The sequence below is a fragment of the Xiphophorus couchianus genome, chromosome 7, assembly GCF_001444195.1.
Source record: "Xiphophorus couchianus chromosome 7, X_couchianus-1.0, whole genome shotgun sequence".
Classification (NCBI taxonomy): Eukaryota; Metazoa; Chordata; class Actinopteri; order Cyprinodontiformes; family Poeciliidae; genus Xiphophorus; species Xiphophorus couchianus.
The window spans coordinates 24,857,821-24,885,161 of NC_040234.1; the positions used below are offsets into that span (position 1 = coordinate 24,857,821).

At 39.7% G+C, this 27,341-nt stretch overlaps 1 protein-coding gene across 3 annotated transcripts in view; it reads left to right on the forward strand.

Annotated features, from left to right (window-relative positions):
- The window catches only part of prr12b (proline rich 12b), a 39,911-nt gene extending 15,840 nt beyond the window's left edge, over positions 1-24,071 (forward strand). For 2 of the 3 annotated variants that reach the window (XM_028022617.1, XM_028022618.1), the window contains 12 exons: positions 1,987-2,199; positions 6,424-6,507; positions 9,837-10,650; positions 11,641-12,236; positions 14,573-14,689; positions 16,339-16,472; positions 16,589-17,334; positions 18,826-18,945; positions 19,780-19,877; positions 19,993-20,124; positions 21,758-21,853; positions 23,004-24,071. In XM_028022617.1, the coding sequence (XP_027878418.1) occupies positions 1,987-2,199; positions 6,424-6,507; positions 9,837-10,650; positions 11,641-12,236; positions 14,573-14,689; positions 16,339-16,472; positions 16,589-17,334; positions 18,826-18,945; positions 19,780-19,877; positions 19,993-20,124; positions 21,758-21,853; positions 23,004-23,138 (3,285 nt within the window). In that variant the 3' untranslated portion in view covers positions 23,139-24,071. Of the gene's footprint in view, positions 1-1,986; positions 2,200-6,423; positions 6,508-9,836; positions 10,651-11,640; positions 12,237-14,572; positions 14,690-16,338; positions 16,473-16,588; positions 17,335-18,809; positions 18,946-19,779; positions 19,878-19,992; positions 20,125-21,757; positions 21,854-23,003 lie in introns of those variants that run through there. The other variant, XR_003596162.1, reaches the window with a different exon arrangement.
- Positions 24,072-27,341: the final 3,270 nt, after the last annotated feature.

Sequence of the window (27,341 nt, forward strand, 5' to 3'; positions counted from 1 at the left end):
TTAGGAGATATTTGACTAATTTCAGATGGACATTAAATGTTCTTTTCCGAACAACATCCACATTACTACACCCTCAATAGTTGAGGGTGCCAATTATTATCAGTCAGCTGATTGTTAGTTGTTTCCAATAATCTCCAAACTACACCCAGACATGGAAAAGCACAAGAATATGCAGAGTTGAATACCTTTGTGTACGTGATAGCCAGATGAAACATCCAAATGTTTTTTCTACTTTTTGTGTATTTCAAGTGGAATGATGAGTTTAGTAACATTGATGTTACACTTTCTTCACTTTCCAACAAACCCAAAGCAAAATTACATCTGTATCCTAAAGATAAAAAAAATTCTCTGAGTTGTAGTCTCTTGTCAGTCTTAAAAACAGAAATGACCGATTGTCGGCCACAGTATCTAAGAATGCTTTAAATTGAAAGTGGTGTCGAATTGCTATCAAATTAAGAGCGATATGCAGGTGTTTTTGTAGCTAAAGGCATGTTGAGTGTGAGACAAAAATGAAGGAGAGAAGATACATATTGAAGAGAAAGAAGCGACCTGCATCTATAGCTAGGCAAGGAGATAGTGAATGTTTTTTCTGCAACCAGTGCCTGAATAATCCCAAAATTAAAAGCAAAATAATAAGCCCTAACATCCAGCAAAGCAGGGCTTCTCCAGTTTTAGGTCTTTCAATATCTGTTTTTTAATCCTAGGGTTCTTTTCAGAATCCAAATCAGAGCCAGATCTCAATATGGCTCTATTGGTGTATCTCAGTGGTGGTGTATCTCTGCCACCATCAGAGATGTAAAAACTGGTGTAGAATTTCTACATCTGTTTATTGAGAATGACGATGCTACTAAAATTGACTTAATGGTTTCAACATAGATAAAATAAAATATTTTAAATTGTTTAAAATTTAAGATTAAAAGGAATTGGGAAGTTTACGTTGCAAAAGGGCAAAAACTAAATAAATCCATTATTTGATTGTGTTATGTTACCATAGCTACAGCCTGATGCTGAGTTTAATATTTGTGTTTGAGCTCAGTTTGTTCACAAACACATCTCAGCAAATAATAATCAATTACCACTGATTGCTTTTAAGCATGGCCAGTTAAACTTGACCCCCTCTCCCAAATTCCACCAAATCTGTATTAAAACACAGTTATTGGTGGTGGTGATCTCAACGAGAAGAGGTGGGTGGTTATTAACTAAAATTCACAAGTATGAGTCCACTTTAGTTGAGTATATATGCTTAACCAAATATACCTGAGGTTTAAGATTTAAGTATTTCTTATATAATTTATTTTTTTGTTTCATAATATTTGATGGTTGGTGCAGTATTTTGATTGGCTGATTGTGATTGATACTTATCCAAACGAAACAGCTTGTTTTTCAAAAAAATATATTTTCCTCAAAGTGTGCTGGGATGCTTTGGATGTGTTGGAGCATAATCCAATCAGTATTTGACAGGTACAAGAGTTCCAGATTTTTAAAGAGCTTTTATAATTTTGCTTTGATGCCAGAAAGCTATGAAATGGCCCTTTAGCTTGCCCCAAAATCAGAAGTCACTGTCAGCACTGTTTGGTGATTTGTGTTTAGTTCAAGATAAATATTTTGTACTTAAATGTCCAGCATCTTATGAAACTTGCAGGAACAATTTAGAATTTGTAAATGAAAAATGAGCATAAACCTTGTTTAATAAAATGAATCCATTTTGTTCTCCCTGAACCTCTGGCTTTCTCAGACAGATGGTTGAATGCACAGCTAAACTCCTACTTTCATTCCCATTTACACCAGCAATGAACTGAGTAAAATATTCACCTGAACCACACAGAAGACGTCATTAGTATTCAGGCAATTGAATGTTTGAAATTGAAAGTAGAAAGATTGCTGCAGACATATGAACTTACTAATATAAACATTTTAGCATGAATATTTAGAAATATTTAAAATGCTTTTGAATTCTCATCAGCATCCTACTTGTCTGTGTCTCAGATGAAACAACCGCATTCCACCATGCCACAGTCAGAGTCCTTGCTGAAGACAGACTCTCTGTCCAGTTGGGAGCCGGTTCTGTCTGATGGATCAGTGGGGTCAGCACCATCTCTGGGCATGAGTCCTGGACCAAGCGGCGTCGTGGACATTGGAAGAAATGACCATGATGAGACACAAGACAATGTGATGAAGCTGCAGCACAGAGAAGGAGAGGTAGATAATAGTTTGACATGTGTAATACATTGGTCAATTTGCCTGATCAACAGGTTAGAATATTGCATGTTTTTGTTGAAAAGGGATTCCACACAGTTTTAAAAGTCTTCTGTGCGGGTGGTACAGCTTGTTCAAATAGAACATACAAATAAATTAAAATATGATAAGGATAAGAGAATACCATTGGAAAACAATGAACAAGAATCAGAGAACATGTCTGTTGATAGTGCAGGGGTGTCCAAAGTAGGTTCTTCAGGCCATTTGCAGTGCAGCCCTTGTCCACTTCAAGAATAGCAGATTTATTTCAACAAAAAAGTAAAATTCTCACTGATCATAAAATTATGCAGATAAATGTCTGTGGCTCAGAACTACTTTTATCTGGACAGTTGTGTACCCTCTTTGGATACCCTTGAAATAGTGTATGTTTTTTATATATGAAGAAATTTTTCTGCTATAATCCAAGAGCACACATTTTCAGTTTGAAAACAGGATTTCATGTCTTTTGTTCTCAAAACGTAATACTTTTGCTTCCATTTTCATTTTGAAAGCAGGACTTAATGTCTTTCTTCTCAAAACTTGTAATGCTTGTACTCAGAAGTTCTCCTCACACTCAGACTAAGTCTCTAGGAGATTGGCTCTGAGTAGAGCCTAAGTCTGAGCGAGAGGAAAAGGTTTGAGTGCAATCATTACAAGTTTTAAGAAGAAAGACATGAAGTCCTGCTTTCAAAATTAAATTGTAAGCAAAAGTATTAAACGTTTTGAGAACAAAAGACATGAAATCCTGCTTTCAGACTGAAAATGTGTGCTCTTGGATTATGGCAGAAAAATTTCTCCATACTTATACATTAGTTGAAAATGAATCTTAAAATGTATCATGTCTTACATAGATTTAAAATGCATTGCTTTGCCAATTAAGTTGCACACTATAGAATAATATGTAGTTGAAACAATCACAAGGACCACTGAAGTCACCAATGGATGCATGCAGCTCAATAAGTTTATTGCTGGATGAACTAAACATATCACTGATATGTGAGATGTTTTGGTTGCATGTCCCAAGTAAGGGCTATAGAGCAGGTGTTAGAAAGATGAAATTTGAGGTCACCTCCTCTGTTTAGTGTTGGTTTTCATTCCCACTCAAAATGCCTGTCCACCATGTCCAAAATGTGGACATTGTTTTCTTCAAACCAGTGGCCCTTGTCCTTGAGTAAATGGAAAGTTGAGTCTTTTTGATGACAGGTGAAATGTCTTCAAGAACTAATATTGTTATATGTAATAAAAAACAAGAAGTCACATACTCTTCTATTAAAGCACTTTGATTTGAACCCACACATCCTTTTCCTTCCAATAAAAACTGATGTCTGACTTTGTGTAGGGAAAATATGAAATAGTATAAAGGATGTGAATAATTTTTCAAATTTTATTTGTTCTGTAAATGTATTGACTTAATTTGTTGATCCAGTGTTTTTGTTTCTGTTGAGCATGAAATTAATTGATTAAAAATGCACCGTACCTGTAGAGGATGACAGACATGCAGGATGGAAAGAAAGCTTGTTTCCTCAGCAACAGTGACATGTACAAGGCACTTCGAGTTCCCACATGAATCTCCAGGAGATTTTCAGGGGAGATGATTTGGTGAACTATCATCTACATCCTGTGAGGGCTTTGTAGGATTCTGTAGGGGAAGTGCTGAGTAATCCGTAAAACTGTCCTCATCAGCAGACCTCTGTCTGCTCTTTAAAATGCAGGTGGAGCTTCTCATAGTCCTACTGATGGATGAATGAAAAGTGTTAGGAACTTTAATGGTGGGTATTAAGACATTATTTGTAGAAGAATTATTCATAAATTAGTGTTTTCATAATGGAACAGGAGAGCTATGAAAAAAAAGAAATCTGCTTTTCTAGATTTTTGCAGAAATAAGGTAATTGCAGATGTTTCTTATGGCACAGTTCCTATAGAAACACAGGAACGCTGTGTAGTCATTGCTGATGAAGCTGCATCCAACTGCTCTTCTTTCCGCTCGTGTTTTCACACCTGATAGTCTGGTGGACTTAATTTGATTGGGGGGTAAAATTGCAACATTTTTAGCTGTTGTGGTTTGCTGTCACACTGCATTGTATCAAATGAGCCAAACCCTTTGAAAAACTTGTTCCCCACCTCGCCTGTGGTGGTGCTGCACCAACAACCACTGAAGGAAACAACACAAAAACCTCAGCAGATGTTGCTGAGCACAACTTTTGCGCATTTGCTCAATCCAGACTTCCATCTATCTTATTCTCCTGTTGCTTGAAGCCTGTAATCTTCTACACCCCTGTCCACACATCTCTGATATTGTTCCTCTGCAGTTGATTCTCCAGCTTTTTCCTGTACTTCTCCTCGTTGTCTCTGATCTTTACTTTGAGGTCCTTCTTTGTACTCCTCAAAAACTCCCTGTCTGGTTCCCTAAAGGCTCTTTTTTTCTTTAACAGATTCTTTAGTCCACAGGTGATCCAGGGTTTGTTATTTGGAAAGCATCTGGCAGAGAGTAGTCCAATCAGTTGCTTCAAAACAAGCCTGGAGGACCTGTTCTGCTTCCTCTGACCACTTCCTAACAGCCATCTTCCTAACAGGTAGCCTCTTCACCAGAGGTTTGTATTCAGAGCATAGAGAAACTAAATTATGGTTCTATTTCCTCAGAGGAGGTCTTGGTTTAGAGACACATCCTTGACATTAACATAAAACAAATCCAAAATCTTGTTTTCCTGGGTGGAGCAGCTGACAAACTGGTGAAATGTTGGTAGTATTGAAGAGAGTGAGACATGATTAAAATCACTATATATTGCCACAAATGCATTGCGGTTTATCTTAACAACAACAGAACTGATGAAATCACATGCATTATCGGCAACAGCTGAGGGTGGGATGTAAACAACTGCCAAAATAACACTGGTGAATTAAATAATATGGTCATAAACTTGCTACCAAGAGTTCAATGTCTGGACTGCAGAGACGACACTTCACAGTAACGTCCTGATGACACCATCTGTTGTTCACAGACACTGCTAATCCACCTCTCTTGCTTTTCCTGCTGCTCTCTAAATCTTTGTCGGTTCACACGAAGCCTGGCAGAGAGACGTTGGAGTCGGGGATATAATCCTGCAGCCATGTCTCCATAAAACACATTATGCTGCATTTCTTATATTCTTGCTGAGTTGGGGCTTGAAGTTTATCCATCTTGTTAGCTAACTATCTTACGTTGCCCATTACGATGGATGGAAGAGGTTGCTTGAATTTCCTCCTTTCGTTCCTTTTTGCTCTTGCTCTGCATCCACAATGCCTCCTTTTCAGCTCCTCTAGGATTTCTGGCTTTTATTCAACTATTATTTCAACTTTTCGGATTATGAGCTGCTTCCTGTTGTAAACCACCCTGTTGCTATGGTTACGCATCATAACAGAATAGCAAAAATATGAAAAATATTGCCCAAATTCAGTCCTACTACACAGTATCCAAATAAAACGGAACAGTTGTCCTAAAAAGATTTTTTCCTCCAAAAAGGCAGGAATGAAAGTTTGAAAAAGAGAAAGAAATCTCAATGCAAGTAAAGAGCTACTCTAACATACTGTACATATGTTGTAGAATTGCCCCACTGAAGGTGGCAGCACATTTGAGTAGCTTTGTACTTTCATAATTTAATTTCCCTTTGGGATTAGTAAAGTATTTTTTGAATTTGAATAATATACTGCAACCCTGAGCGGCACAGTTCTATAAATTGAATCAAAATTGTTCATAAATAGCACCCAATTTGTGTGTCTTCTTAATCACGTAGATCAGATGGAAATCTGGATTTGGTGTGAATAGCAACAAAAGTACTTTATCCAAATGAATTCATGATTCATCACTATTTTTACATAGTGCAATGTTTGTTTGGTCAGCTCTTTTCCCTTAATGAATGAAATCATAATTTAAAAAAAGAAAAATTACTTTTTGTATTTACTCAGATTATTAATGTCCAACATTCAAATTAGTTTGACTATCTAAAACATTTAAGCTTATCAGATAAACAAACAGTGAGTTTTAATTGGCAATAGCACCGTAAACTGAGTATTTTTAAAAAAATATTTTTCAATAAATGAAAACTATGCTGCTGTTCAAAGCGATTTTGATGAACAATACCTTGCAGTTCGTGTCAAATCTCAGGTCTAACAAAGAGATCCTAAAAGCCGTTTTCTCTGATGTCAACTCAGATGATGGTGTGTAGCTGGAAAAAAGAAATGGACCATCCACTGAATCCTGAATCCTGGGCTGATCTGCAGAGACTCACCAATTCAGTAAGTTGCTTTCCACCCTCTGTAAAATGAAAAAGCCTCTGAGCCTGATATATAATTCTACCTCATCTATTCAAACTAATGCCTCTGGTAGAGAAAGGAAATTCTCTAACTGATTCACACTTTAGGTGCCCGCTTTTCCACTCTCTATGATGTAATGTGATGTACAGGTACTTACAGGTATTTTGGAAACATGAATGTATAAAAAATGTATTTCCTGATGTGTCTTTGACAGATAAAGGGAAAAATGCAACATCTTAATAAGATTTCAGCCATGTTTCTCTGATTTAAGGTTTAGATAAAAGGGGGTTACAGTTGACTGACAGCCAGCTCTGACTGACAAAAGAGAGAGGAGAGAGATACGTGTTACCACGGCAGCTGTTGCCACAGTTACTGCATTTTTCTGTACAAGAACCTTGCTACCACCTGCTGTTTGTTGGGTGAAATTGGCTGCAGATTAGCATGTAGACTCTTACTATATGAAACTATTTAAAAGGTAAAATAAATGAAGCAAAAATGTTACACCTTGTAGATCTATAATGAATTATGATTTGTATGTATATATATATATATATATATATATACACTGCTCAAAAAAATAAAGGGAACACTTAAACAACACAATATAACTCCAAGTAAATCAAACTTCTGTGAAATCAAACTGTCCACTTAGGAAGCAACACTGATTGACAATCAATTTCACCTGCTGTTGTGCAAATGGAATAGACAACAGGTGGAAATTTTTGGCAATTAGCAAGACACACTCAATAAAGGAGTGGTTCTGCAGTTGGGACCACAGACCACTTCTCAGTACCTATGCTGTCTGGCTGATGTTTTGGTCAGTTTTGAATGTTGGTGGTGCTTTCACACTCGTGGTAGCATGAGACGGACTCCACAACCCACACAAGTGGCTCAGGTAGTGCAGCTCATCCAGGATGGCACATCAATGCGAGCTGTGGCAAGAAGGTTTGCTGTGTCTGTCAGCGTAGTGTCCAGAGGCTGGAGGCGCTACCAGGAGACAGGCCAGTACACCAGGAGACGTGGAGGAGGCCGTAGGAGGGCAACAACCCAGCAGCAGGACCGCTACCTCCGCCTTTGTGCAAGAAGGAACAGGAGGAGCACTGTCAGAGCCCTGCAAAATGACCTCCAGCAGGCCACAAATGTGCATGTGTCTGCACAAACGGTTAGAAACCGACTCCATGAGGATGGTATGAGGGCCCGACGTTCACAGATGGGGGTTGTGCTCACAGCCCAACACCGTGCAGGACGCTTGGCATTTGCCAGAGAACACCAGGATTGGTAAATTCGCCACTGGCACCTTGTGCTCTTCACAGATGAAAGCAGGTTCACACTGAGCACATGTGACAGACGTGACAGAGTCTGGAGACGCCGTGGAGAGCGGTCTGCTGCCTGCAACATCCTTCAGCATGACCGGTTTGGCAGTGGGTCAGTAATGGTGTGGGGTGGCATTTCTTTGGAGGGCCGCACAGCCCTCCATGTGCTCACCAGAGGTAGCCTGACTGCCATTAGGTACCGAGATGAGATCCGCAGACCCCTTGTGAGACCATATGCTGGTGTGGTTGGCCCTGGGTTCCTCCTAATGCAGGACAATGCTAGACCTCATGTGGCTGGAGTGTGTCAGCAGTTCCTGCAAGATGAAGGCATTGGAGCTATGGACTGGCCAGCCCGTTCCCCAGACCTGAATCCGATTGAGCACATCTGGGACATCATGTCTCGCTCCATCCACCAACGTCACGTTGCACCACAGACTGTCCAGGAGTTGGCAGATGCTTTAGTCCAGGTCTGGGAGGAGATCCCTCAGGAGACCATCCGCCACCTCATCAGGAGCATGCCCAGGCGTTGTAGGGAGGTCATACAGGCACGTGGAGGCCACACACAATACTGAGCCTCATTTTGACTTGTTTTAAGGACATTACATTAAAGCTGGATCAGCATGTAGTGTTATTTCACTTTAATTTTGTGTGTGGCTCCAAATCCAGGCCTCCATTGGTTAATAAATTTGATTTCCATTGATGATTTTTGTGTGATTTTGTTGTCAGCACATTCAACTTTGTACAGAACAAAGTATTCAATGAGAATATTTCTTTCATTCAGATCTAGGATGTGTTATTTGAGTGTTCCCTTTATTTTTTGAGCAGTGTATATATATATAGTATATATACTGTATATCAAATTTTTCATCTTTGACATTCAGCTAATACACTACATAGTGTATTATAATAGTATTATAATATGCTCTCATTCGTGGGACTCAAATATAGTAAAAATGGCCGATATCATATGCTTTAGATCCGGTTAACAAGTTAGATTTCATGAAGCAAATACACAGTTTGGAAATATGAGGCTTGTTGCTTCATTAAGGTGAGCTAAACATCACCGCCCCCTTGTGGCTCAAATCAGAGTAGCTCCATATCCCAAACGTGATATCCAAATAGTGTCCTTCCAACAGTATTAGCACATTTAGTGTACTTTATTGTGGTTCTATGTATAGAATTCAATACAATACAACTCAAGCATATCAACGGACAGATTTGAATTCAATTGCGTTATATATCTTCTAGTGTGATTCAGTTTAGAGAATTGGTTTATTTTTTTTTTATTTGACAGGTACTTTGGAGATTAAGAGCATTTGCTTCAAATGAACAAAAACGAGCAGAGAGGCTTTTCAAAAGCTTCAGTCCCTGGGCAGAATAGACACCAAAATAAAAGAATGCCCGAGCTTCTGCTCGGGCATTTATATAAAGACAATTAAAATATAAATGATTCATCAATATAGGAAAAAGAGAAGAGAGACAACTATTCAAAGCTTTGGAGTCTACCTTTTCACCTTAAATATCTTGAAATAAATTTTTATAACAAATAAAAAAGAGGTTTAATTAGTTGCTGCTGCTGGTTTTATGTTTTCACCTCAATAGGGCCTGAACCTATTAAAATCAAAGTATTATAATAAAAATCTTAATTCACTTCATTCTATTAAGTCAACATTACAATTCACTATACACTCAAAAATGTACTGAACCTATTTGAGTATTAGCAAAAATTTTGACCAAAGTCAAGTTATATTCACTCACCCTTTTCAAGTAAGAACAATGTTATGAGTAACAGTGTAGATGTTTGTGGTTGTAAATGTGACTGAAATGTTGAAGGGTAAAGCCTACTAGTTTAGTAGGGTTAGGGTATAACTATACTACAATATAGTTATGTAGTATAATTATAGGGAGAGAATGTGTAAACAGCAACATTAGAAATGGAACAATCTTGTAATAAAGAATCCTAAATATAGTCACTGGTGAGACTCTCCTGTTTTCCAGGCTGATGATAAAGACTTGGACTTCAAACCTGGATTCATGGCGTCTTTTTTGGATTTCCTAAAGACAGGCAAGAAAGAGTCTGACCTGGTGCTGGAACAAGATGAAGTTGAGCAGGAAGTCCTGGATGCCTGTTCCTCTCTGAAGGGAGGAATCAGGCCTTTGTCCTCATCTCCTCCTTCCCTACTTCCACCTTCTCCACAGCCAGCTCCTGAAGACTTCAGCCAGGACAGGCAGAGTGAGGAGGGGACTGAGCTGGTGCTCACTGGCTGCCCAAGTCCCTGCAAGCCTCTGGACGAGGAGTTGAAGCGGAACCTGGAGACGCTGCCGTCTTTCTCCTCGGACGAGGAGGACTCTGTGAGCAAAAACCAGGATCTGCAGAAGAGCATCTCGTCTGCTATCTCGGCCCTCTATGACACCCCACACTCACTGGCTGCAGTGATGGCCTCCGCCATAATCAAGACCCAGCCTACCCCCTCCCCACTGATGCCTCTGGGGGCGTCTGTGAGCCCTCCCCTACCTGCTGGGCCTCCTGTTGTCCCCACTGTAGAGAACATAAAAGAGGAGTCGCTGGCGTACGGTCAGCAGGAGATACCAGGAGATGAGGATCAGAGGGTTACCTCTACATGGGTAAACAGACTAAAAACAGAGGAGAGAGATGCACAGAAATGGGTAGAAGAAGAGAGAGAAGAGGAGGAGGAAGGGGAAGAGTCTGGAAATAATGAGGAAGTAAGAAAAGAATCTGAGAATCTGGAGAGTCAAGAAACGGAGGTGGAGGAAAAACTGACTGATGATCTGGAGCCTTGTAACACTGAAGGTAATAAAATCAGTAGGAAATGAATTATGACTATTTTGTATAATGTAAAATTGACTTTTATGAGCTTTACATCATGTTATGCTATTCTCTCATCAAAAACATACCTGGAGTGTTACCTTATTCTTTCATGCATGTTTGAGAAATCCTTTAATCTCCTGTGGCAACCATTCAGCTCCAGGGTGGATCAAACGCCGCCTTCGAGACACAGCTCCTGCTCGGGCATGTAGTTTCCAAACTTCTGGTGGAACTGTGAAGCTGCACTGGAAAAAACACAAAATCTTATCAAGTAATTTTGGTCTAGTTTCTACTGCAAATATCTTGGTACACTCTATATAACACAATGCTAAATTGCAAGTAACTTTTCAACAAGAGAGGGAGCATACTTTCAATAATTAAGGTCCCATCTTAATTCCTTAATATTGATGACAATGTACTAGTTCCATTGACAGATTTCACTTATCACAAGACATCTTTCCCATTTTATTAATGAAGTAACCTGCCAGTAGAACTAGTGCTTTTTTATCAATTTTAAGGAATTATTGACCTAAAACAAGCTACTTGCTGAAAAATTACTTATAAGTTAGTTATGTGTCATTTCAAGTGTACTAAAATATTTGCACTAGAAACTATGCAAAAATACTTGGTAAGATTTTGTGTTTTTGTAGTTTGTTGAGCTCATTATACGAGATACGTCTCAGTGAAATGCTGGTAAAAAAAAAAGAAGTTGTTAAAGGGGTGATAGAGGAGCCATGTTGTGAAGACTTACTTTCAGAAAGAGCAGGAGTTTTTAAAGAGACAGAGGTCCAATTTAAAGGCATTTAATCAGGAAGTAAAATTTCTTTTAAGCCATATTTGATTTCTATGTATCATTTTTATGAAGGTGACATAGTTACTTGGTTGTGCTATAAAATGTCACTATGTGACTGGAAAATACATAATATTGCCTGCCCCTTTAATCTTCAGTAGAAAATGTTCTAACTTGTGTTTCAGATCCTCCACCAGAACCATTTCTCGCCCCACTACCTTCCTATCAACCCCCTTCTTCCCAGTGTTCACCGCTCACCTACTCCTCATCCTCACCCCTCCACACTTTAAGTATGTCCATCCCCTCATCGCTGCCCATTCAGCAGGGCGAGGACAAGGCATGCCCAGTGCTCCTGTCCTCTGAGTCTCAGCCTCAGCCGTCCTCCTATCATCAGGCTTCCACCTCCCCACCTCCTTCCACCTCCCCCCCGGCCATCCAATCATCCCCCCTCTCTAGCCTTCCCCAGTCCATTCCCCCTCCTTCCACTACGCCCCCGCCTTCGTCCTCCGATCAGGACCAGGACTATGAAGCCAGCGAACCTTCTCCTTCTTCAAAGTCTGCCTCCTCACCCTCCCCATTGTCCTCTGAGCCTCCGTCACCCCCGACTCCAGAGGAGACCCAGGCATCGCAGCGCCTCACCTCTCTGCACCTGGCAAAGAAGCAGGCTGACGCTGCCATTGCCGGGGAAAGCGAACAGGAGGACAGTGGGAGTGGAGGAGAGGGAATCTTTCGGGAGCGAGACGAATTTGTGGTTCGAACCGAAGACATTGGTACTCTTAAGGTAAACGCCCCACACACACAGCTTCCAAGACCTACATTTGAAACCATATACTATAAGTACACTGCATAAAACATGTAGCCTTTATTACTCTTCAAAAACACAAAATGTTATGGCATTGCAAGAATGTCTTTTACTTTTTATATGAAAGTTAAGGAATTATTGACTTAAAACAAGCTCTTAATCTTGCAGCAAAGTTATTTGTAAGTTAGTTTAGTTTTATTTCAACTGTACTAAGATATTTGTACTAGAAACCAGACCAAATATACTTGGCAAGATTTTGTATTTTTACTGTGTGTGACAATAAATCCAACTAAACCTTTTGTATTTCAAGTCAGTTAGGATTATCAGTATATATTCTATATCTATATAATCTCCCCCACCACTACATTGAAGTCACCCCAATCCATGTTCAAGCACAAGACTAACACTAAGTGGAGATCCAGTCCATGTAGCTACACATAGTATCAACATATGCCATATTTTCTGGACAATAAGTAGGACTTTTTTCATAGTTTGGCTGGTCCTGTGTTTTATAGTCAGTAGGGAATTATATGGTTTTTTAAAAAATTCATGACACATATTTTTAACTGATGAATTAAATAATTCATACTGATGGACATGAACCAAGCAGTAAACATCACTGAAAGCTAAATGCTGAAAGCTAGATGGCCAGGGCTGGAGAAACGTCTCCACAGTTGGGAACATAAAGAACATGCTGCCAGTGTTCTGACGATCTGTGCGACCTTGTCACACTTTTCTGCCGTAGCTCATTTAGATAGCTATCGGTCGGTGCTACCTTTGAAAACTGCTGGAGCACCTGTTGAGACTTGTTAACTGTGAAGTTACATCTTCACACCCTGTACGTTGCCAAGGAGAGGAATTGAAATGATTTTGCAGGCAGGCCTTCTTGGTATTACTGCTTCATGCAACTCAACATCTGTCATCCCAAATTTACACTGCATGCGTCTCTCCTCCGCTGCACACTTTGCTGAGGGAAGTAAGTTACATGCATGGCAGCATCACAGTGTGTGGATGTTTTGCTGCAGGTGGGAGTGGTAAACTATGAGATTCACTATATGGGATTGTGAGGAAATGATGGGAAAATAATGAAGCATGATATCAAGGCATCAGCCAGGAAGTTAAAGCCTCGACAGTAATGGGTCTTTCAAAGGTACAATGACTCAAAGCATACCACCTAATTAGTGTTTTAAGTGTCTTCCAAGTGTCCTAAAAAGAACAAAGTCAGTGTGTTAAAGAGGTCTTAACAAAGCCCTGGTCTCAGTCCCATAGAAAATCTCTGGGCATAAGTGGAGATGTGTGTGGAAGAAAGGCTTCCAAATAAGATCCAGTTATACTGGTTCTGTCAGGAGAAATGGGCCAGTAGTACAGCAACCATTATGAGACACTTGAGGAAGGAAACTCAGAACATTTGACCAAAGCAGTATATTTTAAAAGGCAATTCTTCAGAATACTGAGGAGATGGATGGAAACCTTTGAAGCTGAAGAAAGTTAATAGAACGTTATAAAAAAGTTTATATACACTGCAAAAACAAAAAAAATCTTGCCAAGTGTTTTTGGCCTAGTTTATAGTGAAAATATCTTAGTACTCTTGGAATGAGACAAGGCTAACTCATAAGTAACTTTTCAGCAGGTTATAAAAGCTTATTTTAAGGAAGCTCCCCAACTGATGAAGTGGACACAACAGTATTTCTGTTGATGCTGTGCTTCTGAAAAGCTTTCATCATGGTCTTGGTCTTTGGAAATGCTTTGAGGAGAGATTTGTAGCACTGCACAATCTCAACTGGTGTTAGGACTAAAAAAGAAATTAAGACAAAACAAATATTTAATCTGTATGATTGACTCTGCAGAAGGTTGACAACCTATAAAGTTCGCACTACGTGCTTCAGCTGACCTCGCTCCATCAGTTTACGTGGCCTACCACTTGGTGGCTTCCATTTTCTTATAATACCGCTGACAGTTGACTGTGCAATATTTAGGAGTGAGGAAATTTCACGACTGGATTTGTTGCAGAGCAGGCATCCTATCACAGTTCCACGCTGGAATTCACTGAACTCATGAGAGTGAGCCATTGTTTCAGAACTGTTTGTCTAACATTCTGCATTCCTAGGTGCTTAATTTTTTATACACCTGTGGCCATAGAAATGATTAGAACACCTGATTCTGATCATTTGGATAGATGAGCAAATGCTTTTCCATCCATTGTATACATACTTTATACAGTAGTGTATCAATATACTGTATCTGGTATCAATTGAAAGTGGTGTGAATAAAAGATTCATTGTCAAATGACCTGAGTTGTTTCTTTATATTGATAGATGGCTTTGCAGACAGGCCGAGAACCTCCACCCATATGGAGAGTCCAGAAAGCTTTGCTCCAGAAATTCAGCCCAGAGATTAAAGATGGCCAAAGACAATTCTGTGCAACCAGCAATGTGAGTTTTCCAAAGTACATGTTCTTAGTATAAGTATTTATACCCCTTGAATTGTTTTTGCATTTTGTCACCCTATAACCTCAAATTTCAATGTGTCTCATGAGATTTTATGCGACAGACCAACATGAAGTGGTAGAGAACCATGAATTAAAAAGAAGATGGAAGAATTGATTTCATTTAGTTTTTAAATGAATTGCTCAAAAGTGTGTTTTTTGTTTTTGGCCATCTTGAATTCCACTTTTTAGAAGCACCTTTAACTAAAGTTATGTCTCTACTAGCTTTGTGCATTTCTGCCTATTATTCCTTGCAAAATAACTCAAACTAAGTCAGATTGGATGGAGTGTTTTTGGAACTTCAGTTTTTAAGTCTTGCTGCAGATTCTTACTTGGATTAGGTCTGAATTTTGATGGGACCATTCCAGCCCATGAATGTACTTGGATCTAGACCGTCTCTCAGTAGCCCCAGTTTGTATGTTAAGGACTATTGTCCTACTGTGAGGTGAACCACTATTGTCCTTTATTAAGCTTTTCGTTTACTTTTACAAACAAAAAACTCAGCTGTGGGGTTCCTCAAGAGTCCATTCTATACCAACTTCTATTAAAGGGTCAGTATTATGTAAAAATGACTTTTTGAGTTTTACAAAATGTTATGTTATTCCCTCATCAAAAACACAATTAGACTGTCACCTTATTTTTTATGCATGTTTGAGAAATCCTTTAATCTCCTATGGCAACCATTCAGCTGTGCAAACACTTGGGTGGCCCTAGCTCTGTTTTCGAGGCACAGCTCCTCCTTGGAGCTGTAATTTCCAAACTTTAGAGCTTCCACATAATTTCTTTTAATAAATTAATATAAACGCATAAATTATTATTATTTTTTTACGTGAATTTTATTTTGAATACCTGCTATTTTGAACATCATTTTAAAGACCCAGCTCGAACAAAAATGTCTTAAAATTTTCCACCTCATATCAGCCCTCCCCTGCAACTCCCAGTCAGCTCCTTCAGACTAGCCAGCAACAATTATCAAACTCCTAGTGGAACTGCACTCATTGTACATGCTACTTCTCAGTGCAACTCCTGAACAGCGCTTTGCTTTCTGAAACTCCTGAAGGGTGTAGTTTCAGAAAGAGTAGGATTTTTTTAAAGAGACACAGACCCAATATCAAGACATTAAATTACAAAGCCATTTTTTAAGTCATATTTGATATATATAACATTTTTATAACTAAAGGTAGTATAGTTACTTGAGTATGCTATAAAATGGCACTATGTGCCTAGAAAATTCATAATACTGCCCCTTTAAGGATCCATATGAGCTGCATAGCTCAGATTTTAACATACTACATTGTCTCCTACTAAATATATGCTGATGACACTCAGCTTTATACATCTGTATCAGCACATGACCCTGGTCCAGTGAACTTAAAACTTTAAATTTCTCTGTGCTGGATCTTAGAGGTTTCCTAGTATATTAGGTTGATTGTTCATGGCTACCCTTCTCAGATTTTCATTTAACATTTGAAAAATGATTCATCATTTTTCTTCCACATCACATGGATGCACTTGGTGTGTCTGTCACATAAAATTGCAGTAACTCATAACAGAAGTTAACGTTAGCTAGAACAAGTGAATAACTGTTTTCCTCAGTATCTGGGCTACTTTGGGGATGCCAAAATGTGCTACCAACGTCTGTACGTGAAGTTCCTGGAGAACGTCAACAAGAAGGACTACGTCCGGGTGTGTTCTCGCAAGCCTTGGCACCGAGCCGGCCTGGCCCTGAGGTAAGGCTTCTCCTCTTACTGACTTCAGATTCATTATCCAGCTTCTTGATTGAGCCTGAGCCTGATGAGAGGCGCTCACTATGTTTGTCCTTTTCTTCCAACCAATTGTCTGACAGACGGCAGTCTCTGACTAAACAGGTGCAGAGCATTCAGAGTCAGAAGCAGTCCCGAGTGGAGAGAGAAAACAGAGACAAGGAGAGACAGAAAGAAAAAGAGATGCAGGTGCAGAGAGCCAGAGAAAAGGAGCGAGAGCGAGAACAGAGAGAGAAAATAGAAAGGGAGCTCAAAGAGAGAGCGAGAAGAGAGGGGACGGGGAAACAGGAGAGGGAGCATAAAGAGAAAGAAAAAATGAGAGAACGAGAAGAAAGAGAGCAAAAACAGAGGGAGTTCAGAGGAACGGAGAGAGAGATAGAGAGGATGAATGAGCAGACAGGGAGAGAGGAGAGAGAACGAGAGGGAAATAACAGTGAAAGAGAGCAGATGGAGAAGAGGAACAGGGAGAGGAGAGAGAAGGAGAAACCGGAACAAGACTTCAGAGAAAGACTGAGACAAGAGAAAGAACAGAAGGAGAAAGAAGAGAAAGAAGAAAGGAGGGAAATCCTCAAACAGCAGAAGGAAATGAAAGAAAAGCAGAGTGAGCAGAAAGGAAGGGAAAGAAGAGATGTTGAGAAAGAAAAGAGACAAGGAAGAGATAGCCGCTTGGACATTTTAAGAGTGAAAGAAGAGAAGAGAGGAGAAGGAGAGAAAAGCAAGATTTCTAAAGACAGAGCCGAGCCTCCACCAAAGAAGAGGAAGAAGTGGCTGAAGGAGGTACCGTCCTCATCCTCTGAGTCTGACTCCTCCCGACCCAGTGACGATGAAGGTCAGCTCTGTGTGAACATGGCTGTACATATCAGTCTCATTCTGTCCACTCTCAGTGACACAAATGTTTTTATGACTTCAGTTTTATTTTCAGATTGTGGTGAAACGGCATAGAAAGCACATAGTGTGACAGAAACTGTGTCTGAAATTTAAATTATGAAATATTATGACCAACAACACCACCTGGGGTTATAGACTCAGGAATATTCAAATTCTCACTGTTTACAAAAAGGCTGTGCCAGGTCAAGACAACAAAGAGAGGTTGATTATTACTCTGCATAAAGTACAATTTACTAACTGGACCAAATACACAACATACTGTATATACTGTATATTGCACATTAGCTCTTCAACAGTAAATTGTATTGTCAAACCCAATTGATAACTAACAAAAAATTATTAATGCAAAAACAAAAAAAAGAACACCTCAAACCAAACGGCAAAAACAATGCAAATGAAGTCAAGAAACAAATTAGCAAAACAAAACATGCAAGCAAATGACAAATTAAACCTGCATGCACAGTTAACTATGTGGGTCCCAAAGCCCAGCCCCCCGGGCCGGTGAGAACCCCAAGCCCACAGCGCGCCCAGACAGCAGGAAAGACACCACACCACCTGACCGTCCTGTCCGAAGAAGGCATGACTATTAAGAACTAGTCTTAAAGCCATGCAAAACTAACCTGGAAATGGTGGATGCAAAAGGGTTGGGGAAGACACGGACACGAGATTGTGGGGTCCGTTTGGGTCCCCACAACCCCCACAATTCACAGCTGGCTTTAAAGATTATATTGGCGCCACCCAACATGATCTACAGGTGACTGTGCACCATAATACCGCAGGAATAAATGACATTATTGCAAAAAGTTTTTACCTCATTTTCTCCTGGTCCAAAGGAACGAATTTTTTTTTATCCAAGAAAACTATCAATGGACACTGAAATTCTGCCTGAAGTATCAAGATGAACAGACAAAGTCTCCTGAAAATGAATTTGCCTTCTGATTGTTTGGGACATATGGAGAAGAAACTTTGAAGTTCTCCAGCAGCCAAGAACCTCTGCTGATCGTAGCCCCTTTTTGAAAAATATTGTAAAAACACAAAATCTGAAAAAGTATTTTTGGTCTAATTCCTAATGCAAATATTCTTGTACACTTTAAATAAGACTCTTCACCTGCCCTGCCTGTTGGTGGGGGTCAGAGGGCCCACCAGCCCTCTCCATGGCAGCCTTGCTGCTGTGAGACTGCTCCAGCTAAAGCTCTGAGTACTATCTAGTAGCTTGCCACCATTAATGTGTGAATATGTGTGTGAACGGATGAATGACTGAATGTCGTGTTAAGCGCTTTGAGGTCATCTGACCTTGATAAAAGGCTACACAAGTACAAGCCATTTACTTAAAAAATAATATAAGTATTTCTTGCTAAAAAAACCCCTATAAAACTAAGAGTCGCCGCTGCGCTGTGTCCACCCCCCTCACTGCAGCGTCTCCATGCTCTAGGCCCGGTGTGGGGAGGCGTCAGCAGCCGGGCCATGAGGGAGATGTTCAAGAGCTACGTGGAGATGCTGGTGAGCACAGCACTCGACCCTGATATGATCCAGGCTCTGGAGGACACTGATGGTGAGTCTCACATGGACAACGCACTGCAAAAACACAAAATCTGACCTAGCAGTTTTTGGTCTAGTTTCCTGTGCAAATGTCATAGTACACTTGAAATACTAACTTGCCAGTAACTTCTCAGCATAATAGTTTTAAGTCAATAATTAATTCATATAGGTGAAAAAGTACTAGCAACAAGTGAGATAATTAGAGCACTGCTATATGGCATTCACACAGAAGTCTGATTGCAGTCACATTTAATTAGTATATAAATTACTACACACACAAAAATTTGGATTTCAGCACAAAACTGAAATGGAGCATTAAGACCTGCTGTGTGAATGTAGACTTTAGGTCATCAGCTTTGTGGTTGAAACCTACCTGGACAATGACCCCAAACACACATCAGAACTCATTCTACTGTGGATAAAGCAGGCTAACATGAAGCTTCTGGTATCACCCAGGACTATTGAAAGTTTGTGAACGTATGATCAATAATCATGTTCAAGCAAGGAAACAACCTGTTTTTATGAAGTCTACCACTTCTGCCAAGAATTGTGATTAAATATTCAGCCAGAATAATGCCTGAATCGTTCTTATGGGCTAGAATATGGGCTATTCTTCTGCAAATTGCTAAAAGACATTTAACTCAATTTGAGGTAATGATGTATGTGCATGTTTAAGCATGCAGGTACAACTTTGAACAAATTTTGTGCTCTCTGTTTATGACTTAAAAAAATCCTGGAAGCTGTATTATTTATTATTCGTCTTGAAAAGAAAACCCATCATTATAAAAAAAACAGGAAGAAGGCAAAGTTAAAAGCGAAGGACTGTTGTTCTGTTCTGACTGCTTAGATGAGCTGTACCTCCCTCCAATGAGGAAGATCGACAGCTTGCTGAGTGAACAGAAGAAGAGGCTGTTGAGAAGAATCAATATGAGTGTTCCTCATCAGGTGGGCCTTTACATTCTTCTTCTGTGGTCTCTCAGTTACATTCTAAAACCGTATGATCATTATACCAAACACACTAGTGGAAGAGTTCAGCTGACACGTCCCCTTTTTTCCCCAGGAGGTTTTACATATGTACCCTAAAATGACAGCAGACCCTCTGGAGTCTGGCGCTGTCAGAGTTCATCTGGATGGTGAAGGTTACAGTCGTAAGACCCTCAGTCGTGTCAAGAAGAGTTTTCCTAAGCAACAGGTGAGGTGATGCAGTTTCACACTGAAGTATACAGTAGGTGTTGTATGTCCAACTCACTAAGCAGGAGCTAAGGATCACAATGGGTTAAAAGAGAAATCAGAAATCATATGTGGTTGTTACTAGAATTCTGTATTTTTGGTTTAATAACTGTACATCTCAAACAATTAGACATAAGGTTTTTTATTTGTCATTGTGTCTAGAACATAATGACATTGGAGTGGTGATATATAGACAAAGTCTTAATCAGTGCTTATTGTGCAGCAAATGGGGGTGAGTGTGTCTGCAGAGGAGATGGAAGGTGGACAGATAGATTTCACAGCTCTTGGGGACAAAGCTGTTCTTTCGCCATGTGGTTGTTTTTCTGTACCTGTACCATTTCCCAGATGGCAGTGGTACAGTTTGTGTTCTGGGTGGGTGGGATCAGCGGCAATGCAACTGGCCTTCCCTGGCAGTCTGCCAGGATATATTAAGTCCAGGTTTGGGAACTGATTCCCCATGATGCATTGGGCAGTTTTCACCACCTGGGCCATGTCCTTTTTGACCTGGACTGTGTAGTTGCCATACCACATGGCAACTGAACGCTCTCAATTATGAGGCAGATGATGTTCTCAATTATAGCTCTATAGAAGTTTTTGAGCAACTGAGCAGAGAGTCCAGCCATTTTCAGTTTCTTGAGGAAGAAAAATTAGAATATCATGAATGTCTGTTTTTGTCCCTCATTTCAGAAAGTGAATTTCATATAGAATCATCACACATACAATGAAATAGCCCTTTTTTGTCATTTTGATGAATATGGCTTACAAAGCATAAACAGTCAAGATTCTCTGTCTCAGAAAATGTAATTATTATGAAGAAGTTAAATAATGTAACTTCATGGTGTCTCACCCCAATCAGCGAACTAACTTTAAACATCTGCAAAGGTTTCCTGAATCTCTACACAGTTTGTCAGTCTGTGTCAGTAAGCTACACAGTCATGGAAAAGACACTGATTGAACTGTGTGAAGTTTCCACAGTCAGTGATGATTGAGGTTCCACGTCATCTGCTGGTTCTGGTCTACTGGACTTTCTGAAGTCCACAGTCAATGTCCATCTATCAGGACATTCTAGCACACTTCATGCTTCCTTTTGCCCACAAACTGTAATGGTGATAATGGTGATGATGATTTTATTTTTGGTACCAGCCCACATTGCCGTTCTCTCCACCACTACAAGGTACCAGAAGCCTTTGGCAATTACCCTGGTGGTACTGGGCTTGATTGGCCAGCAAACGGGCCTGACCAGAACTCTGTAGAAAATCTCTGGCATGTTGTCAAGAAGAAGATGACCATACACCAGAACCTAAAATGCAGATGACCTGAAGGCAGCTATTAAAACAGTGGCTTGGACATCATATTGATTAAAACTCCAGTAAGGTTCATAGTACGGTTCTCTTAAGTGAAGAACTTGGGAATTACTTTTTACAATGACTCTTTATAAACCAATCATGTTTAAAGTCTTTCTGTGGATTGCTGGGTCAGAAACAGACCATTAATTTTATAACTGGAAGAGTTCAGGAAAATGGGACATTTTTTCATGTTCTGGAAATGGTAAAGAAGATAACTGTGCTAAGCTGTTCTCTTTCAACCTCCCTCAGGATATAAAGCTTTCTATCGAAACTTGTCGATTATACAGTCTGTATCATTCTCTCCACCACTACAAGTATCACACCTTCCTGCACTGCAAGAAAGAGGTAAGGAAGGCTTCATGCATGCATCTATATACAGTTTGGTGATTATTATCCTGTGGCTGTTTTGTGTCTTCTACTTGAATGCTGTAGAATCTAAAACTGGCTGTTTGTTTCGACTCACTCCTCTGCTTCTGAACATTTGTCAAATTCGTGATTTTTTTGGCACTTAATAAATATCAGCAGTATTTTCACCAATATGCTTGGTTGGTTGTTGAATTTCACACTGCTGTGCAAAAAGTATGAGCCACTACAAATTGGACCTTAAACCTAAAATTCACCTTTTGTGACAGATGAGGGGCTTGTGCTTCACAGCCTTGTTCCTTTACCAAAACGATGGGTGAGATTTTTGAGCAGCCATTGAAAACGTCATCTGATCTCATGTTTGTAAACCCCAGCATGTCCATGTGCTAGGCATAGATTACAACACAGTAAATCAGACATTAGGATGTAGCAATCAGCAATTTAAAACATTTGACTCTTCATTTATCTAGAGACAGAAGAAACTGTGAAGCGTTTTGTTCTGATGATTTACTGAACAAAAACTAGTGAATGAGTAAAATAACTGAAGGCTTTAGGCTGCCTATGTTCTGTTTACATTTTAATAAGTTACTTTTGTATTTTATTCAATTTTAATGTGATAGGCCAACACAAAATAGTACATAATAATTTGAAAATTGTGATGTGTATTCAGTCCTCTTAACTCAGGTACCCAGAATTAAATTCTGTGGAACCACTTCAGTATACAGTCCAGATGAGTGTGATTTAATCTGACTATAAATCCAAGCTGTTCTGTGAGGACACCAGAGGTCTGATAAAGAAAACTGCAAAACACTACATGTAGAGGAAAACTAGACGCTGTACATTACAGTTTGAATATAAAGACCAACAACCGTAGACATACAGCTGGTAGAAACATATCCAGAAAAGACTATTACATTCAATAAAGTACTTTGAACATATAAATACTTCTTGCACCTCAGTTTGACTCCAAACAGAAATGTTTATACTTCATTTCATCATAGTCGTCAAACCCATTTTCCTTTGTAAATTGTTGTTATGCCTACGTTATATCATAGAACCTCTCTCCATAGATCCCCTCAGGTATGTTATAGTAATGTTCTGATTATTGTGATGTCGGTTGTTTTCCGTCCAGACAGATAATATCGAGCAGGCAGCTGAGGATCCTGGTCAGGAGGAGGTGGTGCAACAGTGCATGGCCAACCAGGCCTGGCTGGAGAAGCTTTTTAGCTCCTTCGTTGAACTGCTCACCCTTAGCGCCAAGGCATGAAGATCAGATCCTCAGTCTTAGCCTCTGAACTCCTGCACATACACCCCCACCCCCACACACACAGTATCAAATAGCTGAAGATATCTGGAGTCAGTAACGTGAATGAATCTCACTATACAAACTGAGCAGCTGGTGTCGGTTTGTTTGTGGTACATGTTTTGTTGTAAAGTCCATCTTAAAGTACCTCTTGTGTTCAAAGTTTGTATTGACTAATAGAAGATAATGGATTCTGTGGATATGGTGGATTTTTCCCAAAATTCTATTGATGGAAGTCACGTGGGCAGCGTGATGAGACACTGTTTGTAAGGACATGTTAATAACTGTGGTTTGTATAATTTATACAGTGACATTTTTAAAAATGACCACCCCTGGCTGTGGGTTGTTTGTTGTTATTTTTTGAAGAATATTTTCAAAGGATGTACATAAATGAGTCACCCTGCTTTATTGTACCATTCAACCCGCAGTGTTCAAACTGGGGATGTATGAGGTAAAATGAGGTCTTAGTGCACTATATGATGTTTCTACAATCTTCAGCTAAGATAAAAGAATAAATAGCTGTTTGAAATGATATAAAATCTATTCTCCAAACCAGGATATTTTTTTTCTTTTTAAAATGCATTCTACTGCTATAAATCATGAAGGAATGAAAAAATAAATACGCCTTTATTTAAAGAAATGTGAGGTGAAAAGATCCTCTAGCAACCTAAATGTCAGTGTTTTAATGTTAGTCATTTTTATCTGTTTCTTGTTAATTGATATTTCCTATTGTTCTGCCTCTCCTGGAGACTCTTTCAGTGTGTAAATACTGTACAGCTGCCCCATTCTCGAGCTGGCAGTCACTCTTCTGTACATGAAACTCCTGTATTTGACAAAAGGGAAATAAAACTGATCAAAATGACAAACGTGATGAAAAATAAACAGCATTGTGCTCAAGTTTTTCACATTTCCTTGAGAGAATGTGAGTATAAAACATTCACATCCTCCACTCATCATCCTAATGCCACAGTCATGCACAGGCTAAAATAGTAGAGCTCATTTACCAACAGGAAGGAAGTCAAAATCGGAATTCAATCCAAGATGGCCAACTTCCTGTTTCATGTAGGGTATGGGTGCATGAGGCTTTTCTGTAGGTCTTGGAGCACCAAATTTCATGCTTCTATGATGACGTAAGGTGTTGTTGCGCAACACCCCCCCCCCTCCTTTCTGTCTCTACTCTCTCACTCTCGTACTTCCTCTTCTGAGAGGGGAGATGTGCTACCAGCTCTCCGTCTAACGGGTCCGTTGAGTTTCCTAAATCTGCTGGGATTTACCCTGTCCAGAACTGAAGTAAACTCTGTTTAAGCTGGTTTCGAGAAACGATTCGCCTGGTTATCTGACGGCCTACATCCAGGTGTCCCACCCTTCTTCCCCCTGTGAATTAGCCAGACTGAGCAGCCTACAGCCAACTAGTTTCACAGAGCACACCTGTTAACGGTCGCTCCTTCTCTATTTTACAACTTGCATTTGTTATTGAACCAGGTAGGTTTTAGTGACTCGGGCGAGTCCCAAGGATGTTGTTTTACATTTGGGCTACCAGCAACCTAAAAACATTTTCCACTTTTTCCTCTCCAGAATCAAACATCACAGCTATTTTACAACCATCAAAAGACTTTAAGGTGACTCATTAACTGAATGTCCACAACATCTTTTAGATTTTCTTTATGCTAAATATTTTATTAGTAAGGCATTTTTGCAAGGGTCAGTACAGCTTAATTCAGTAGCAGAAATAATCAAATAAGTAAAATCAATCATCTAGTCTATCTTTCTCTACTGCTGACACTGAGAACTAAAAAAGGGAACCTTTGAGAGAGACGGAGGGAGTTTGGCGTTTCGAACCCCAGACCTGGCTTGATGATGAAGAAGGTGCTGCAGCAGGAGGAAGATGTTGATCGGCGAAGGCCAGGATCTCTGTAGGTCCGATGAACTTCTTCTCCGCATGGATGGTGAGGTCACACAGGACTTGGTGCTGGCAGGAAAAAAGGCACCAGTTCTTCTTCTTTGTCTTTGCCTTTGTCTTCATCTTTGTCTTTGGGGTCTGAACCCAGCCGATGAGAGAAGTGCGATTCGAAGCCACAGGTTGCAGGGCTGACGGGTTGGTCCCCATGAGCGGGACAGTCTTCGGCTCTGTGGCCCCGGCTCTTCTTCAGCTGCAGAGTTCTTTGTCCATCTCGATCTTGGCTCGAAGCTGCCCGGAGGATCCAACGAAAGGTTCCTCTTTTGCACCCACCTTATATAGGGTTCATCCACCCCCCTGGTGCGCCTGCTGTCTGCTTAGACAGATGATCTCATATCCATCACTGTCTTACAGACATTTCCTGATGTCTGAGCTAATGTCTCAGGGTTGCTCAACCTCCTGTGTCCATTGCCTGCACAACCTTTCACCTACTCTCTACCTCCAACATATCAGTGATGTTTAATTGCAGTTACACCTTTTTACACCATTTCAAGTTTAATGTCAAAATCACATTTATATCACATTTATTTTCTTTAGCTTCTCTGATTTAGCATTCATTTATAATTTTATAACCATAACTTATTAGTTACTCTTATTATGATCTTAATGTGAGTTATTACAGATGTTTTTCTGAAAAGAAACCAAGAATAATACATGATTCTAATTATTTACTACTAAAGTTACAGTTACTTGTTTTTCTTGTAAGTGTTCCCACAAATATAAGTGTAATTATTATTACAAGTAAACCAATATTCATATAAGTATTTTACTTTGAATCTTATCCAATTACTAATAATGTTTAGATTTCATTCTTTAAAACTTTACCTTTAAACTAAGGAATAGTCTCAGCTATTTTTATAAATCTGCAGGCTGGAAACTTCCTTCCTCTTTTTCCAGGAAACCTGCTTTTCCTGTTTAATGACTCTCTCTGACTGACTATGATTTCTTATGATTAGATAGAAAAAAGTAGAATTAAAGCAAAGTTTGCATGAGACAAAAACAACACACACAACCAGATTTATTTTATTGACACTTAAGTCTACTGTTGGGCCTTGATGTCACTTGAGTGATTCATTTTAAAGATAACTTTATTTATTATTACTGTTAAACTAAAATCTCCAGCATGGGGAAGTGGGATGAGCTCGGATTTTCTTGACAAAGGTCAACGCGGTTGGTCATTTTGCTGGCACACAAGAAGCTTTTAGACATAGTCCTTAGAGGTTGGAGACATTCCAGAAGCTTAAAGTTAGACTGATTTATTCCTCACCACTACTTCACTGCCAGTGGTGCAGGTGGATGGAATATTGAAGAAATAGGCAATCTCCAAACTCCTTAAATTCAGTGCAAATAAACAACTAAAATACTTTAAACTTGGACACAGATGGGTTATTAACAGGACAGTGATTTTAAACTCTCATCAGAGCTGGTTTTAGAGTGGATAAAACAGGCTAACATGAAGCTTCCTGTAAGGTCCTGGCATCAATCCTGCTGATGTCAGAGCCATATGGGACAGGACTGCAGTAGCTAACTTTGATTATTTATTTATTTTTTTTAACAAGCTTGTTAAAACCGTTAATATCATGGCAGTATAACAGAAATACTGTATAAAAAGATTTGAGCTCCTCTGCCTCCTCGCATGCCCAACGATAACGGCTAAATTGATAAACAGTTCTCCTGCAGCTGTATGCATTTGTTTGCTATTAGCAAAGTGGCAATCCTGAGCACTGTGTGCATCAGCATGATTGTCAGCGCGAAGACCCACCAAGACCTTTGCTCATGGTGCTGATTGGTTGTTTCTGAAGAAAAGCACTGCTGCTACTCCATGTAGTACGACCACAGGGAGGGGGAGAGGAGCACTTTTTTTTCAGAATATCTGTCTTATGTTATACTGTCACAACATAGTAACAGTTAAAAAAAATATGTAAAAAAAATTTTTAAACTTTTGTACAACATTAAAAACTGGTTCAGGAAACCATCTAGTTTAAATGAACACAGTAATTTCTTATAAGAATGGTGGATGCTTGAAGCTTGATGGGGGCTTTATCTTTGTCTATGTCTATATTTGAGCATATGTCTAAGTGTAACTCTTAATTCTCCATCCTGTTGAAATGTAGAGCAGATGATATAACATAGTGCTCTGGGGCTGGGCTGGGTCGAGGGGGGGCTGTGAGTATATCCAAGGATTAGTGAGTGAAGAGGAGGAGGGATGT